This window comes from Tauraco erythrolophus, chromosome 14 (genome assembly GCF_009769465.1).
Source record: "Tauraco erythrolophus isolate bTauEry1 chromosome 14, bTauEry1.pri, whole genome shotgun sequence".
Taxonomy (NCBI): Eukaryota; Metazoa; Chordata; class Aves; order Musophagiformes; family Musophagidae; genus Tauraco; species Tauraco erythrolophus.
Window position 1 is genome coordinate 15,032,577 of NC_141478.1, and position 16,292 is coordinate 15,048,868.

General features: G+C 35.0%; 1 protein-coding gene across 5 annotated transcripts in view; it reads right to left on the bottom strand.

Annotated features, from left to right (window-relative positions):
- Nucleotides 1-313: 313 nt before the first annotated feature.
- NEDD4 (NEDD4 E3 ubiquitin protein ligase) overlaps nt 314-16,292 on the bottom strand; it is a 59,538-nt gene continuing 43,559 nt past the window's right edge. For 3 of the 5 annotated variants that reach the window (XM_086620605.1, XM_086620606.1, XM_009990121.2), the window contains 17 exons: nt 15,663-15,782; nt 15,023-15,229; nt 13,866-13,943; nt 13,576-13,630; nt 13,428-13,486; nt 12,459-12,524; nt 9,948-10,177; nt 9,191-9,312; nt 9,021-9,091; nt 7,356-7,451; nt 6,215-6,288; nt 6,007-6,067; nt 5,363-5,422; nt 5,168-5,275; nt 4,494-4,590; nt 1,155-1,227; nt 314-1,077 (listed from right to left, as the gene is read on the bottom strand). In XM_086620605.1, coding sequence (XP_086476731.1) covers nt 975-1,077; nt 1,155-1,227; nt 4,494-4,590; nt 5,168-5,275; nt 5,363-5,422; nt 6,007-6,067; nt 6,215-6,288; nt 7,356-7,451; nt 9,021-9,091; nt 9,191-9,312; nt 9,948-10,177; nt 12,459-12,524; nt 13,428-13,486; nt 13,576-13,630; nt 13,866-13,943; nt 15,023-15,229; nt 15,663-15,782 — 1,680 coding nt within the window. In that variant the 3' untranslated portion in view covers nt 314-974. Of the gene's footprint in view, nt 1,078-1,154; nt 1,228-4,493; nt 4,591-5,167; nt 5,276-5,362; nt 5,423-6,006; nt 6,068-6,214; nt 6,289-7,355; nt 7,452-9,020; nt 9,092-9,190; nt 9,313-9,947; nt 10,178-12,458; nt 12,525-13,427; nt 13,500-13,575; nt 13,631-13,865; nt 13,944-15,022; nt 15,230-15,662; nt 15,783-16,292 lie in introns of those variants that run through there. The other 2 variants (XM_086620603.1, XM_086620604.1) reach the window with 2 other exon arrangements.

Sequence of the window (16,292 nt, forward strand, 5' to 3'; positions counted from 1 at the left end):
ACAGATCAGATTGCTGAATTTGGCCCAGAAAACCCTGTAAACATGTTCTTTATTGTTATGTAGTGCAATACTGCAAGAATGGATAATAAAGGCCTCTAACTACCAGTAACTAATACTGAGTGATATCCATACAAATTTCACTTTAATTTGTTGCAAAAGGCTGAATTGAAAATATTATCCATCATCGAACTACAAATTTATCAAAAAAAGTGATAAACACTCAATAAACCAATGACTGTATACAAATTCAGACAAAAATGATATAGTTTCTTGTTATGATTCAGAATTATGCTGCTTGTCTGTTTTATATAAAAATCCTGGGTTTTTTACACGTTTTTTAAAAAAGCAAATTAGAAACAGAAATCTAACAAAATGTGTCAGCAAGTCAATGTTCTGCAAACTGATGCCTGATAATGCAAACAAACGCTTTCCAATGTTTTACCTAATATGCTGAATTATAAGGTGCTTTGGGCAGACCTGTAGCAAACAGCCTGAAGCAGCACAGATTACAATATTGCATTACATGAAGTTTGTTGGTTTTGTTTTTCATGTTGCTTTTTTTAAAAAAAACAAACAGTTGAACAAATTCAGTTGTTCCTCTTAAAGCAGCAATTCAAATTTACACCCCCTGCAAAGATTTCTTCACAGTTTTACTTCAGTAGTTTACTGCAGGACAGTCCGTCAAATACTGTAGAAGAGGCAACTGCTTAAAAACATTTTAGTTTTTGACTTACTTGGCACTGGCCCATCCAACGTGTATATTGTAGTTATTAGCAAAGTACACAAAACTGTGGAAAAGGTAAAATACATTTTTAAAAGTTAGTGAGTTTTTAATACATACTTACTTTACAAGTGATACCATGAAGATTCAATAGCCATATGACTAAACACAATGGCAGTCCCTGGTAAATTCAAATTTGTAAACCCTTAAAATGAAATTGCAGCACTGGACTGATATAATTTATGTCTGTGTCTTAATCAACCCCATCAAAACCCTGAGTGTTTTCAATCGCTAGAAGAAGTTTATCCCATAAATCTTCAAACGAGTCGTATGGAGGCAAATCCAAGCGATTAAAGCTGAAAAACAGATGAAAACTCTTAAGTATTTTATCACTCTTACTAAAGGTCATAATTTACCTAAATTAAATACTCACCAGGTATGAGCTCTTGGCAGTTTTTCAGGGGTACCCCACTGTTCAACTGTAAACAACTGTGGTCCATTTGAACCTGCAGAAAAGAACACATGAATCTCCACTCCATTATGAGGTTCTTTTGTAATTAGAAATTCAAGTTATGAAATATTTTGGGTTTTTTGTAATCCAATTCTGACATTAGTGGAAGCTATCTATATGAATCAAACAGTCTATACTCAGTAATGGTCAATAATCCCAATTCACTGGTAATTTTAATTCTTTCTTGCTATATATTAATTTCAAGAGACTTTCATGCCTTAAACTCAGAAATCGAAGACCTAAAAACACATGCATAGTAGTTGGCACTGAAAATTTTACGCAGAAAACAGTTTTATACTGTATAGATTTTGCATGTAAAGATTCAGACATGTTTATCACAATGTGCCAAGTTACATAACCTGGCAGAAAAGTACTCAATGTCCACCTTTACCTATGCAAGAACAGAGTAGTGTAACTGAGAACTTTCTGAAACACAGTGACCATATGCGTACACCAGGGTCATATGCACCTGAGAGAAGTTTTTTGGCTAGCAAGTGCAGCTCCAGCTATGCCTGTGCCTTCAGCAACTGTCTTACAACATATCATATCTGAAAGTTTCTCAGCCGGATGCCAAGGATATTTTGTAAACATTTCCTTAAGCTGTTGAAAGCATTTGTGTATGTCTGGAGAAGACTATGCAGTTAAAAAAAGATAAAAAATAAAAATCACAATCTTGTCAATCTTGTCAGAAAACAGGTGATTATTTCTGATGGTGAGTGTCCTCTGATTATTCCACAAGGAGACCATCAATACAGTTAGAGAATTGTATTCCAAGGCAGATGGCTAGCTAAGAATGAGTAGCCTTCTGCTTCTGAAATGCAAGATGTGAAACATGTTTCGAATAAAGATGACCAGCAGCAATGAGAACAGGTTGATCTATAAATATAGCTGAGATATAAGTGCTGCGTAGAGCACTTTTAGATCTATGAAATCAATTTGGTTTTATAATGCAGGCAGACACCTTCCTTTTTTTGACTCCTCCAAAATGTTTTTTTTTTTTATATTACTATATAAGTTACAATTCTCCACTCAAAAACATTTCATTTGTGGGTTTATGGAGATATGAAAAAAAAGAAATGTATAGATATTCATCATAAAATGAAATAATGTGATAACATGTAATAATGTACATTGTAGAAGTAGCTTTGGAAGATGATGTTAGCCAACTTATATATAGGGAGAAAAAAAAAAAAAAGAACCCAAGCCAACTCATCCTAAAGATTAAAATAAAAGAAGAGGAGGAAAAAACCCTTTCACAACTACTACCATACACAAAAAGGTAGGAAACACCAATGAATGCACAGAAACTGTACTTCGTACAAGCCTAGTAAATGAACTAGATAGATGAGAAGAGACACTGAGCATTTAATTCTAAAATATTATCAGCGAGACAGATATGTCAGTAGTTGTGGAAACACTTCCAGCTCCTCTACTTTACTTTCCTTCCTTGGGTTACATGTTTCTTGAACACAGAATGCTGGTTGAAAAATGTAACTAGTAAGAATGCCTGGAATAGGGATGAAGCAGAGAAGCAGCTCCGTGACAGTGCATTCTACCATGTGACAAGAAGATAAAACTCCCTTTTAATAGCTAGGTAAGTACAAATCTTCATTTTAGCTATCCAACTTATTAACTAGAGCCTGACAAAGCAAGGTGGGGGGAAGACAAGAAATAAAAGTCATGTCTGTTCAGCACCCTAATTCTCAAACTTGGGTGGATTTGTCCACGGGCACCAAGCACTCCCTTTTTATGAGCAGAAATGCCTCTTCAGGCCACGGGAGGGAGATGTCCTGCTAGAAAGCCAGCTCCAGGACTGCAGCCAGAAGGTGGGAAGGGAAAAAACACAGGGGCAGCCCAGTAGCAGCAAAAAGCCACATATCAACATGAAGCACTGAAGAACCACCTATAGTTCTTCAAATACAAGCAGGTACTGGAAGTGTGATTGTGATCATTACTAGGGTTTAGTGAAGATGGCATGCTGGCCACAGTAAAGCAGAAATAACTTTAAGAGAAGGAAACAAAGCACTGTGCAAGACAACTGCTAATTGAATTTTTCATTAGTGAGTGACTAGAACTACAGGAACTGTGACTTGGCCAGAAGACTGCCCAAGAATATCCTCATCCCTGGGCAGAAGGGAACCAAGAGCTTCAACAGTTTCTTTCCCTATATCATGCCTTAGTTCTATCTCTGGTTGTGTTTTTAGATAAATAAACAATAATCTGGAGACAGTAGAATTCTGATAGGATTCCACTGCAATCAGCATTTGCGGTAACTCCAACAGTACCAAGGCTGAGGTGCAAAAGCAGTCACATGGCTCAACTCTGCTGAGGGCACTGTCCTTCCCATTGGAAATCACAACTCATTCACTGGTGGAATGGAAAAATAAATCAAATATTTACAAAGAAAATGAAGAGAGGGAGAAATGGGGACACATGGTGGCTGGTGTTCGTTCACAATTCTAGTGTTTTATAAGCAAATCACTGTCTTGTTTACAAAGAATAAAATGTTTATTCAAATATGCAAGTTAGGCTATTCAGTCACTTGCATAGGATCTCAAGCACTTTTAGCCTTAATAAAGTAGTCTAGCAGAAAACATAATAGCTGATGGCAGCTGAAAACAGACGTCTCCTAAGCAAACACCCCCACCCTTTGTGGGCTGTTCTATCCACTTGCCTGTGGTCTTTCCACAGTGGGTTTTCTGGCTTTGGTATTAAAGTCTGCTCCCCGCTGCCATCTGCTTGTTTCAGTCTCTGCACTGTAGGATCACTACTTTTCTTTTGACATCATGTTAAACTCATGTCATTTCAGTGGTCTTCTTTACAGTATAACCTTACAAACAATTGTATCTGTACAACTGTGGCTTGTGAGCAGATAAAAGTTGGGGAACTTACAAGAATCTGAAGTAAACTGCTGATACCAGCATGTCTTTGTAACCAGATCTTAGATAACTGAGAATTTTCTTCAAGCTCAATCACGTGTTAAACAGGGTTTTTTGCAGCTCTTTAGAAGTTTAAAATCCACATTCATTTGAGAAGTCCTATACATTTAAAAACTTCCAAAAACAGAATTAAAATGAAGTACTTTCAGAATGTGCGATCTAAGTGACTCTGATCTAACTTTGCTTCTTGTAACTGCCAGTACATACTCATTTTAAAGCAAAATTTGAAAACTAATGTGCCTATGTCTGAAGTCACATATCATGACAACGTGGGTATCATGTTCTCTGTTACTTAACTGTGAAGACAATCGTAAGTACTCACCATACAGCTCAGCAAACCCATTCATAGGTACGCGTGACGTGCCAGTAACAAATTGAAGTAATCTTATTCTCTTTTCAGAGTCCATCATTAAGACTGCCTATGTATGATAATGATTAAAGATTTTTTTTAAATTAAAGTTTTAAGCTAGCAGATTTATGCAACATAGTTTCTATTTCTACATCATTTTTCTTTATATATATATATGCATTTTTTTAGTGACACACATAGTCTACTTCTCTGCCTATTGCTAAAAGCTCTGAAGTCAACAATTTTTTAATGGCACTGTAACAAGAGTATGGTTACTGGCTTAGCAGGCTGTTAAAATATTTCCCTTGAAGATTTGGCCCCTTCTTTCTTTGAAGTTTCCTGATGTTATGAACTAGCAGCCAAATTCCTGTAATTTATTAAACAGAAGAGTTTAACACCTCTTTAGTGTAACCATGCCAGAAAAACCTACACAGAAATATTTTTACCCCAGTCAGACACGGATTTTTTTGTAAAAGCAAGTATCATCAGTGTATTTACATTCTTAGCATGCATCTCATCCTTAGTTTTCTTACTATCTTTCTCAGGAGTTTTAATGGCCTATTGAGGTGTCACATGATAAACTCGCATAGCTGAAAGGCAGCAGTTTTTGAACAGGTTTTATGCAAAAAAATAGAACTTCAGAATACCTTCCAGAACCACTGTATTACTTGATGGTTTATGTTGTAGCCGTTTTTGTACTTTGTATGTAGTTTCCAATCAGCCACATCCACATCTCCCAGTCCACACATTAATAACTATAGAGATAAAAAAAACACACCAAAGTTAAGGTCAGTAACATTAAGTTTCAACATAATGTGTTTTCTTTTCCTTGATACACTTACCTCTAGCTCATTTTCATCAAAAATTTTAATCAGATCCTGTGGTATTAGTTCAAAAAAGCCCTAAAAAGATGAGGAAAGTTTTTAAAAATCAAGTCAACATTATTTAAGCAGTTTTGTTCACTAAGAATGATATTTAGATGCTTTAGTAAACAGAACCAAAGTAATACTTCAAATACAGATGTTTGGACACCAGCAGTCCCCAGTTTGGTTACAGTATTTTTATTTCTGACTTATCTCACATCTTTATTGTACTACACTGAATGATAAACATATGTCTGAATATCATATATATAACATCTTTTATACAAATAGGGATAAATCAACTGGTTTAATTTAATTCTATTAGTCAGATTTAATTTTTATTTCTTCAGAGTTCATTAAATAGTTTGCACTACAGCTAAAGCTGTCAGTCAGAATTGAGAAATAAGCACATTTTTCAATATGAATTAAACACCTCAGTAAAAACATACCAAAAAGATTTTGAAGTCTGAAACAATTCAAAGCTGACACTACAAACAGTATCACTGCATTTTTTATACCAGGAATAACATTATATATGGGTCTTCAGGATGTTCAAAAAACCTTGTCTTAAGATTAGATGCAACAAATTCTTAGAAGAATTTCTTTTGTAATTAAAACTATACCTCTTTAAAGGCTGCCATTTGTTTCTGTACTCTGCTCACAAATCTCCACTGAATTACAAGACTGTAAAAAAAACAAAGCCAAAAACATTTAACATAAAAGCATTTATATATAACGCAACAACTTCCTTTTGTTTACACAACTAACACACAGCCCCCATTACTAGAGGGGCAACCCAGTGAGATACACTGCACAGTGACCACTACTTACTGAATGTAGTCTCTCTTGTTCTTGTTGGTGACAACTATTTCTGATCCACCACTTTTTAGCTCATGTTGATGGGTCTAAATGCAATACATAGAATAGGTCTTAAACGAGATGCATACGTTAACAGAATTCATATGTTAATATTAGTTAACTCTTGAAAAACACAGAATTTGAAAACTATGAGAAATAGAACCAGTTTCACAGGTCATCTGAATAAATAGAATTTGGTGGATTGTTATTAAAAAAAAGTATTATTCAGGGATGCCGGACTGCAATGGGGCAACTTCCATTTTTTCTGACCAGCTACAATAAATCACCTCAGTTTGCACATAAGTAACGTGGTCTTCACTAACTGCATATTCAATGATTCAGCCTTCAATGATTTAGCCTTTTTTCCAAATCTCAGGGAAAAACACAGAACAGATTCAGCAATGGTCCCAGTAAGTGAATGAATATGCATATCTGTTACATAATGATTTATACTACTAGAATCTTAGTAGACAAATGTCTGATTTTCAGTTCATTACGGATGTACATTTTCATGCTTCTACTTCAGATCACTTTAGTTACACAAGACCACAAAGGCTGTTATCCTATTTAGATCTAGTTGGCACCTGTAATTTTGAATTTTTGTTCAAGACCTGTGGTATTTCTACATGACTTACCTTGGATAGCTTTCTACACAACAAGATTGTTTATTCCATAGTTTTCTAGTACATCTTAGAGAAAAAACCCTATCACCACCTCCCAGTGAAATTTATGATTCCAAAGATTTCCAAAAGAGCTCATCCTTTCCAGCCAACCACATAAAACCAACCTCTACTCCAGATTAAGTAATGGGACTATGGACATTTTAGCCTCAGTTGCATTCACAGCAACACTTCAATACAAGTATTATTGAGCAAAAAAGCAAGACCTATTTTTCAAAGCTCTGCTTATTTCCAAGTCCTTTATCACATCACAGCCAGGCTAACAGAGCACTGCATGAGCATGTGCCTGCTAAGAGAAGCAGGTGAATGAGCAAACCAACATGACTGTGAGTCAAAGGTATTTCTTAACACCATACAGATAAAATCAGTCAATTTCACAGGTCAAATGTTTTCTTTCATGTTTTGTATATCCTACTTTACTTAACCATACTAACCTGACCAAAAAGTTCTTCATCAACTACAAATCTGAGGTCCAGTTCTGCTGGATCATTTTCAAGAATCCATCTCAGAGAATTGTAATATTCACTATCCTAAAAGAGAGAATTACAAAAGAGCATATATAGAGTAGAGCAGCCACCTTTTAAGCTACAAGAAGCTCCATTACAGCCCAGCGAATGCTGCTACCTAGGATAGATAATCCTGTATTGGATGCAGAGACTCTGAAATTGTACAAAGCTACAAAGACCTTTAAAGACATTTGAAACCTGAAGACTCAGCAATCTTGGGACTAAAAATCTCTCACGTAGCAAAATGGTGATAAGATGTCACAGTATTATCTGAAGTAATGTTATTTTGGTGTCTTCTCTGTCTCTCATCCTGTAGTTACCTTCCCTTTATTGTCAGGCATTATTACAGAGAGCCTTAGGAAATTAAAATTAAGATAACGTCAATTGCATCCTGGGCTGCATCAAAAGAAGTGTGGGCAGCAGGTTGAGGGAGGTAATCCTCCACCTTCCTCTGGTCTCGTGAGACCCCACCTGCAGTTCAGCTCTGGGGTCCCTTATCATAAGGAAGACATGGACTTGCTCGAGCAGGTTCAGAGGAGGGCACAAAAATGATCAGAGAGCTGGAGTAATTCTCCTATGAAGACAGGCTGAGAGATTTAGGGTTGTTCAGCCTGGAGAAGAGAGGGCTCCATGTGAGACCTTCTAGCAGCCTTCTAGTACCTAAAGGGGGCTTACAAGAAAGGTGAGGAGGGACTTTTTACAAGGGTGTGTAGTGACAGGACAAGGGGCAATGGATTTAAACTGAAAGAGGGGAGATTTAGATTAGATCTAAGGAAGAAATTCTTCACTCTGAGGGTGGTGAGGCACGGGAACAGGTTGCCCAGAGAAGTTGTGGATGCCCCATCCCTGGGAGTGTTCAAGGGCAGCTTGGATGGGGCTTTGCACAACCTGATCTAGTGGAAGGTGTCTCTGCCCATGGCAGGGGGATTGAAACTAGATGATCTTTAAGGTCCCTTTTAATCCATAATTAAAAAAAAAAAAAAAAAATCAGGACACATCTATAAATCTGTTACTCAGAAACAGATAGGAACTATATTCTGTATTCTTATAGGACAGCAAAACCAGTAATAGATTCAAGAGCTAGAATAAAAATCACTGCTCACAACTACTCTAGATAAGAACCATTATCAGGGAAACAAACGAAGAAAACGTTAAGACCCATATTTTCCTCTAAAAATGTTACATTGTATCACTCATTAATATTTTCAGTCTCTGAAAGTATAATACATTTCTTTTTAATAATCAAAAGACACAAACTAATATAAAAAACAGGGTAAGACAGGGATCACAAATATGTTGATATTTAATTTTAGAAACCTTAGTGTCTAAAAGCATTTTAAGAAAACATCACAGAAAGTTTAAAGTCAAGTTTCGATATAGCTTAACTGACTTTACTAGAGTCTAGGTCTCTCGGATTTTCATTGAAAGTTTTAATTCCTATACAACTTACAGACTTATAAAAGATGTAGCCTAAAATTTCTTTCAATAATGCACTTTCAACCTTCACAATGTCATTAAAAAAAAATATAAAAAATTAATATGAACATGAAATCCTAACATGTAAATGTAAGGATGACAAAGTAAATTACATACCACAGACTCCATATCATGAAGCGTTATTGGTTTTTGGAGCATCATCTTGTAAAAAGGACGAATAAAAAAGGCTTTAAAAAAGAAGAAATAAATTGAATAGTACGTAACTTAAAATTCAAAATATGCACAATATTAATCTAAATATCATATTACATAAAGAAAATACTAACCATCCAAAAGTTTGCCATGGTAAACAGCCATTCCGGCTACACGACCTATAAACTTGAAATAAGAGAGATGATCTTCATTGCAAAGTCCAGAGTTTGGATTGATCTGCAGAGTATAGTTATCTCTGAAGTTGAGGGAGGGAGCAGGGAAGAAAAGAAAAACAAAATGTTGTACTATTGGAACACTACCACGTTTGAAGATCTGAAAGACATCACTGGTTAAAATCAGGTATTACTTTTCATGAAATTGAAAAAATAATCACATTTAAATGAATAAATCACTAATCTAATATTAAACACACTCAATCGAAGATTCTATTAGGATAGTAGATTTTTTTGTTGTTGTTGTGGTTTTTTTTTGTTCGTTTTGAAACACCACAAACTACCTTTGTAAGTTAGAGATAATCCAAAGAGAAAAGCTTAACTCCTATTAATTTTAAATTAATCAGAATTATATTCTCCACATTATTTATGATATACTGCCTCTTCTGTAAGTAGTAGATGGTTGCAAGTGTATGCTTGTCTATGCAAAGAAGACATGGCTTTTGTCAGACTGCTGAAAAAAAAGATACAGGTACTGTCTCCACATTATTCCTCTGTAAAATGACAAACTAGGTGCAGAAGATTGAAGTTATTAACAATTAAACCCTCCTATACATTTTTGGGGGGAAGTAATTCCATTTTTAAAGTAGGTATGAGAAATACAATTGATCTGCTTTCTCTAGCAAGTCTTCATGTCTTCTGGACCTGGATTACTTACGTAGCTGAATATTCAAACAATCCATAATAAGGATTAAACATTTCTTTAGAGAGAAGGAAGAACCATTCCCTGGCCACTCCTCCATAGTCTAAACCTTTTTCACCATCAAATTCAATCCAAAGTCTTGCTTTAAGGAAATCTGCTCTCTTTACAGCTATAATTCTTCTATAAGAATCTTCAAGGATTGTTGTGCGATGAATTTTCATTTCAAATCTATTTGGAATATCACTCTAAAAAACAAACAAAACAAAAAGAACTATAGAACAATAGAACAAAACCCAGCATCTTTTAGTCTTGCAGAATATGCAAATTCTGTAAACAGATGAAAAACGGCACACAAATACTTTTCTTAAATAATTTGGACACATAACACAATCTGATTGACAAGAGGCTGTATTTACATATAATTGAACTAGCATGGAGAGTTTCAGATACTAAGTTCTATTTCATATCAAGAAAATAGGGTTAAAATAAGTTCTTACTAGTAACAGCATATGCTCAGTTGTTCTGCATGCAGCAAGGCATGGAATCTTTTTTAACACTGAAAATTCATCATATTATAAGCTTGATTAGAAAATAAATCTCAGCATTTATAAAAAAATTATTTTTAAACAATTTTACTTGACTTATTTTACTTTCTAGTTCAATATTCTAAATATAAGGCTGTAAGTCCTGTTGTCTCACTTAAGACATACATGACAAACAAGTATTCCTACAATAGTCAAATAAAAATCAGTCCACTTAAAATTTGAAGTCACAGGAACAAATCACAAGACTCATATTTACTATTCTATAGGAAAATATTTAAATTAAAATATCCAAGGAGGTAATATTTGCTGCTTAGCTTTCAAAGTAAGCCCCTAATAAACCAGGAATAAAAGTTTGCTGAATCATTAAATCACTATATAAGAACAGAGTACTTTATTGATTTCACTTGTTTTCAGCCAGTTCATTTCAGCAATTACTTCAGGCAAAATTGAGAAATTCAGTGAAAGTGGGAACAGGAAATATCAACTCATGTTGCTCTGTGATGATTATGAAACTCAATATACTTCAAATTTCAAAGAATTAGTCACACACTGGGTAGAAATAATGAATTTTTGAATGCAGAAATATATAGGAAATCAATCTGAAGAGCATGTGTTCAGATATGCTTCCTTTTTATTTTCTTGTACTCCTTAAACAATCCATCCTAAATGCCCCCCCACCCTCCAAAAAAAAATGCTGCCTTTACATGTAATGCCTATACATATTCCCACAACAGCTTGATCCACACTACAAACAAAAAATAATTTCTTGGGGTGGGGAGAACTTTATTTGTCATTTTCCAAGTTGCCAACTACTGTATAATATTATATCTCTAATTTCCATGGTGGCTGAAATATACAGGACTTGCTTGTCATTTCAGAAAGCAGTAAATATCCTGATTTTTTTTTTTAATATATATATTCCTGTGCTTAGTTGCAAATCAGATTTTCAGAAAAAAAGTTCAAGCAATAATAAAAACAATTACTAAAAACAAACTTAGTTGATTAAAATAGTATTCAATAATTAAATCTCAATACAAATCAACTCATTACCCTAACTGTTATTTAGATATATGAATGCTTAAAAGGCAATAGGAATGTACGCTTTAAAATCCAGATGTGTACTTAATTCTTAAATTACTACAATTATATTGTGTGGCAGAGCTGTCTATCACTTCCTAAATTAGGATAACGACATTTGAATGAATGCCAAGCTTGTTTGACTAAGGACACAAAAAATGTGGTGCACACATAATTGTGAGCAATTTACACATTAGCTCAAAACGTACAGGTTTCAGAAAGGCTAGAGACAGACTTGGTAGGGAAAAGGTGAAGTATGGGTCTGAAGTCTAAGGATATTATTATACGTATAAAATATCTCCCAAGAAGGCCAAATCTGACTGCAGTCGTGCAAAGACTCATCGTTACCTGGATATTCAGATGCTAGTTACAGCCTTTCACGCTGCGCGTGACAACTGTATCTGGCACTGCCGCTTCCGACTGGAACTCGCAAGTGAGATTCATGAACTGAAGATTTTAAGGCTACAACAATTGATCACAGTCATCTAGCCTGATCAAGACGACAGTACGGATTTCTATCTGAACAGTCTAAAATCTATTCTGACAGCTTCTGTTTCCATGTTCTGAGTTTCAAAAACTATTATATGCTAGATCGGTGATTTCCAAACTTCCCTGCTGCCAGCCTACTTCCAAGTTCACAAGGTTTTTAACCTTTTAGAATTTCTACTTTTTCAATTAGATTATGCAGTGATGAGACTGTGAGCAAAGTCACAAACCCTACTGTTAGATTAAATGCTCATTGTTACCAAGTCACTGCTTCACAAACGTCTTTGTGATCAGACAGCAAACCTATCTTCCCTACGCAGGTTACAAAGCTCAGCTTCATTTCACTGTAACCTAAGCCTTCCTTTGTTTAGGGGCACAAATTTCTTAACCTTCTGCTGGATTCCTACAGATTACTAACCTGTTTCTTCAGTTTCTTTCTGAAGAACTCATACTTCCGCTTATAGTCCCTGGAGTAAGGCACAGCCTTTGAAAAAAAAAAAAATGCACTTGAGATACTCCAACAATTAATGCAATATAAACTAGTCTACATTTGTGAAACACAGACAATGAATTTAAGTTCTAAGAAAAGAGGAATACATGCTTTACTAAGTATCAGGGGAGACTTTCAATTTTTAAAAATATGTTTTTCCAGTTCAAAACATCTGGAATGAAAAGTACTTCTTTGTTCAGATCATTTGTTCTGATCAATTGCATAGAATTTATGCTGTACTTCACTATTAGCTGATGTGACTGACCCAAATCGAAGTGACCAAAATGTCTTTGGTGACTTACGTAACACATAGTCTTTCCTTGCTGTATCATGAGAGACCTGGCTACAAACACCTCTATTTTCCATGGACAGAGAAGGTTGTTTACATATGCGGGCTATTAATAAACACAGATATCAGGTGAACACTAAAACCTATCTATAATTATAATGTGTACCATCTTCGCAATTAGTCGTGGTAATTTTGCACTTCAGATTAAGTATCAAGGCTAGATAATTATTTTTCAGTTGGAAATTCATTCCTCTTAAAGATACTTTCTTTTTTTCCTTTTTTTCAAGTTTACTTCATGAATTGAGCTAGGTTTTTTGGACGCTATAGATAAAAAATAAAGTTTTTTATCCACTTCAAATCCCACCTCCTTCCCAGTCTACAAGGAAACTTTCTTGCTACTATGGAAACTGATTTTTCTTTTGGGCATTTAAAGACCATTTCCACAGAAAGCCTTCTAAGCAGTCTTTTTAAAGAAATAAAAAAGCCTTGTTTGAACACTCTGGAAGTTTCATCTTCTAGACTGAGTATCTGATGGATGACAAGAGTTTGTTTGAATTTTATTAACAATTTTCTTGAAAAATATGTAAAGCTACATGAGGAAAGCTTACTGGTCCAGTAATTGCCACATTCTGCAGTCGAGGATCCTCCCATTGTGTTTTCTTTGTATCTGCAAGACATTTCTTAATCAGTTCCATTAATTTAGATAATGTTCAGAAATAAAATGATGACTAGGGGAGAATACTACATTGTACATACTGTGGTTTATGAAGAATATTCTTCCATCTGTGTGAGTTCTCTCTTCCCACCCTGGCTGTAAGAAGGAGACACTTAAAAATTTCTGACCATATAGTTTGCACAGAACTCAACATGATCTGCAGCTGGGGGCATTCCCCACCCTCCATCTACTCTCAGCACTGTGATACAAAATAAAGATTTTTTTTGTATAAAAAAGCAGGCTATGTTTTCTCATGTGCAAGCTTTGATAGTGCTAATTTAAGTATTTAAATTGCTGTATCTGAAAAAAAAGTATAAAATAGTTTACTTACTGGTAATGGGCCCAGGTCTACTGGATCTAGGGAAGTCTTTCTCCTCGGATGAGCAGAAATTTTCAGTCTTGGATCTTCCTTTGGAAACAAAACAAGCAATGTATTAAAATCATTTTGTTGTATTGTTTTGCTTTTTTTTTTTTCTCTTTATTAATGATTGTGTAAAGAATATACCTTGTACCAACTAGATAATTGTTGCATGTTCTGCAGCTAGGTAGCTCCTTGGGGATTCTGAGTCCTCCAATAGTTTACAATCATCTTCTAATGACCTCACACTTTATTTTATTTTTTATATATATAAAGAAAATATATACAAATAATAAATATATATATACTTCTATATACATAAAATCCCTCATTCAAGTCGGTTTTAGTGTAATTGTTTCAAATTAATCTTTCCACATGGTTTCTGGCACATCTTGTGCTTTTTCAGTTTGGTGGTTGGGTTTTTTGTTGGTTGGGTGGTTGGTTTGGGGTTTTTTTGGTGAGTAAGGGGAAAGTGTTTGTGTTAAATGAGATCTCTTCGTAATCCTGAAGAAATCAATATACATTTTGAGTCAATTTAATGCATTTCTCTGTTTCTCTTTCATCTCACAGTAATACTGACCTACTCTTTAAAAGCTTAAGTCCATCTATCAGCATTGCCTAGCAGTGTGCAGTGCCACTCTGTGGAACTGTAGCTGTACAACTCCCTCATCCATATTGCAGCTGCACCTGGCCTGCTTTCTTAAGAATTCACAGAAATTTGCATTGTGCACTGTACCATGTGATAAATTCAAGGTAGTGGATTTCCTGTTGAAGGTAAGTTTACAAAACTGATTTTTATTAACAGCACATATAAGCTACCACAGTTTTAGAGTTACGACAGAAGTGTCATTTAGGAGATGCTTTACATGTGTAAAGCAGATTCTTATATACATCACTATTTTCCTCCTTCCAAGCTAAACTTTCAAGCACCAATACAGTCTGTAAAATTCATAATGTTCTACTCATGATAGATATTTTAAATAACTTTGCATTTTTGTTATATATGTCCCTCACCAGACATGACACAGCTATCTTGGCGCTAAAGAAATCTACGGAAGCTTGCTGAAAGCAGCAAAGCTTTGACTTGACAGGAACTAGAATTTCAGTTCATGAGAGCAATTTTCCATTACCCATGTTGTAGTTTTGGTGTTGTGGTCAATAAAGAATGGTCTCCCATTGGGTGCATGTCGGACTTCCCAGCCTTTAGGGAGGAATCCTTGCTCCATTTCGGGCTGCTGCTGAGAAGACTGTTGTGATGCATCACTTGATGTTGCTTGTGGTTGTCTTACTATAGAAATAGTTTGTGCAGCTGACAATTGACTTGCTTCCACGGCAATCTATGGTAAATGAAAAAAAAAAAAATCCAAGTCCTGTAGAGCAGTATCTTTTTTTCTGTTAACCTGTTTTGACTCATGACAGCAGTTTCATAAAGCAAGTGCCAGACAGTACATAGATTTGTTTAGTTTAATATCAACGACATTGACTAACAATCACTAATTATGCTACCAAAGTTAAAAGAAGTCTTTCAGGCTTCTCAATCAGCCATCATTCTCCAGAAGACTTTCTTGTTACACTAATAGTAGAGTGAGTGGCCATAAATATTACTTTCTTAAGTCTCATTGCATTCTCTCAGATATTTTATGTAGTGCTTTACCAGTTTATGCCTTTCACATATTCTATTTCAAAGAGGCCTCTAAACTTTACTTCTATTATGTGAGATGTTTAAAAGGTTAAATGAATAAATATTGATAATTAGAAGACAGACAGTACCTGTACAACTGGCTTTATCCAGGTAGTGGTTCTAGAATTGTGATCTATATAATATGACCTCCCTTTTTCATCTTGTCGTTCTTCCCAGCCCGGGGGTAATCCAGATGAAGTGGGCAGTAACTAAATATTAGTGATAACAGAAGAAAAACAGTTTAGAAAAGTACGAAATTGACTGTGAAAAGGCTTTCCTCTGTCAAATTAAAACAACAAAACGAAACTTAATCCAGAAGGTCAATGATTTGCACAAACTGGATAAAATATAAAAGCAGTGTTTAAATCCTTACTGAATAGTATGAAGTACAAAAATTTTTTTTTTTTAATTCAAGATCCTTATCTAAGAGGATTCATTTGTATACCTGGTTTAGGTATTGCTGATCCAGCCTAGTACTTCTGGCTATGAGCTCATTGTAAATTTGCATTGTCACCAAGAAAACATAACGTAAGGATGGTGGTACATCTTTTAATTATAAAGCAAACAACTTGAAAAACAAAATCTACATCTTCATGGGAAGACTACTACTTTTTGCAGGTTTTATCCATGTATTGAGCTAATGTTAAACCAAAACCAGAAAGTTGGAATATGAAAGTTTTACAATGGAACTCCAATCTTACTAGAATCATAATTTCAAT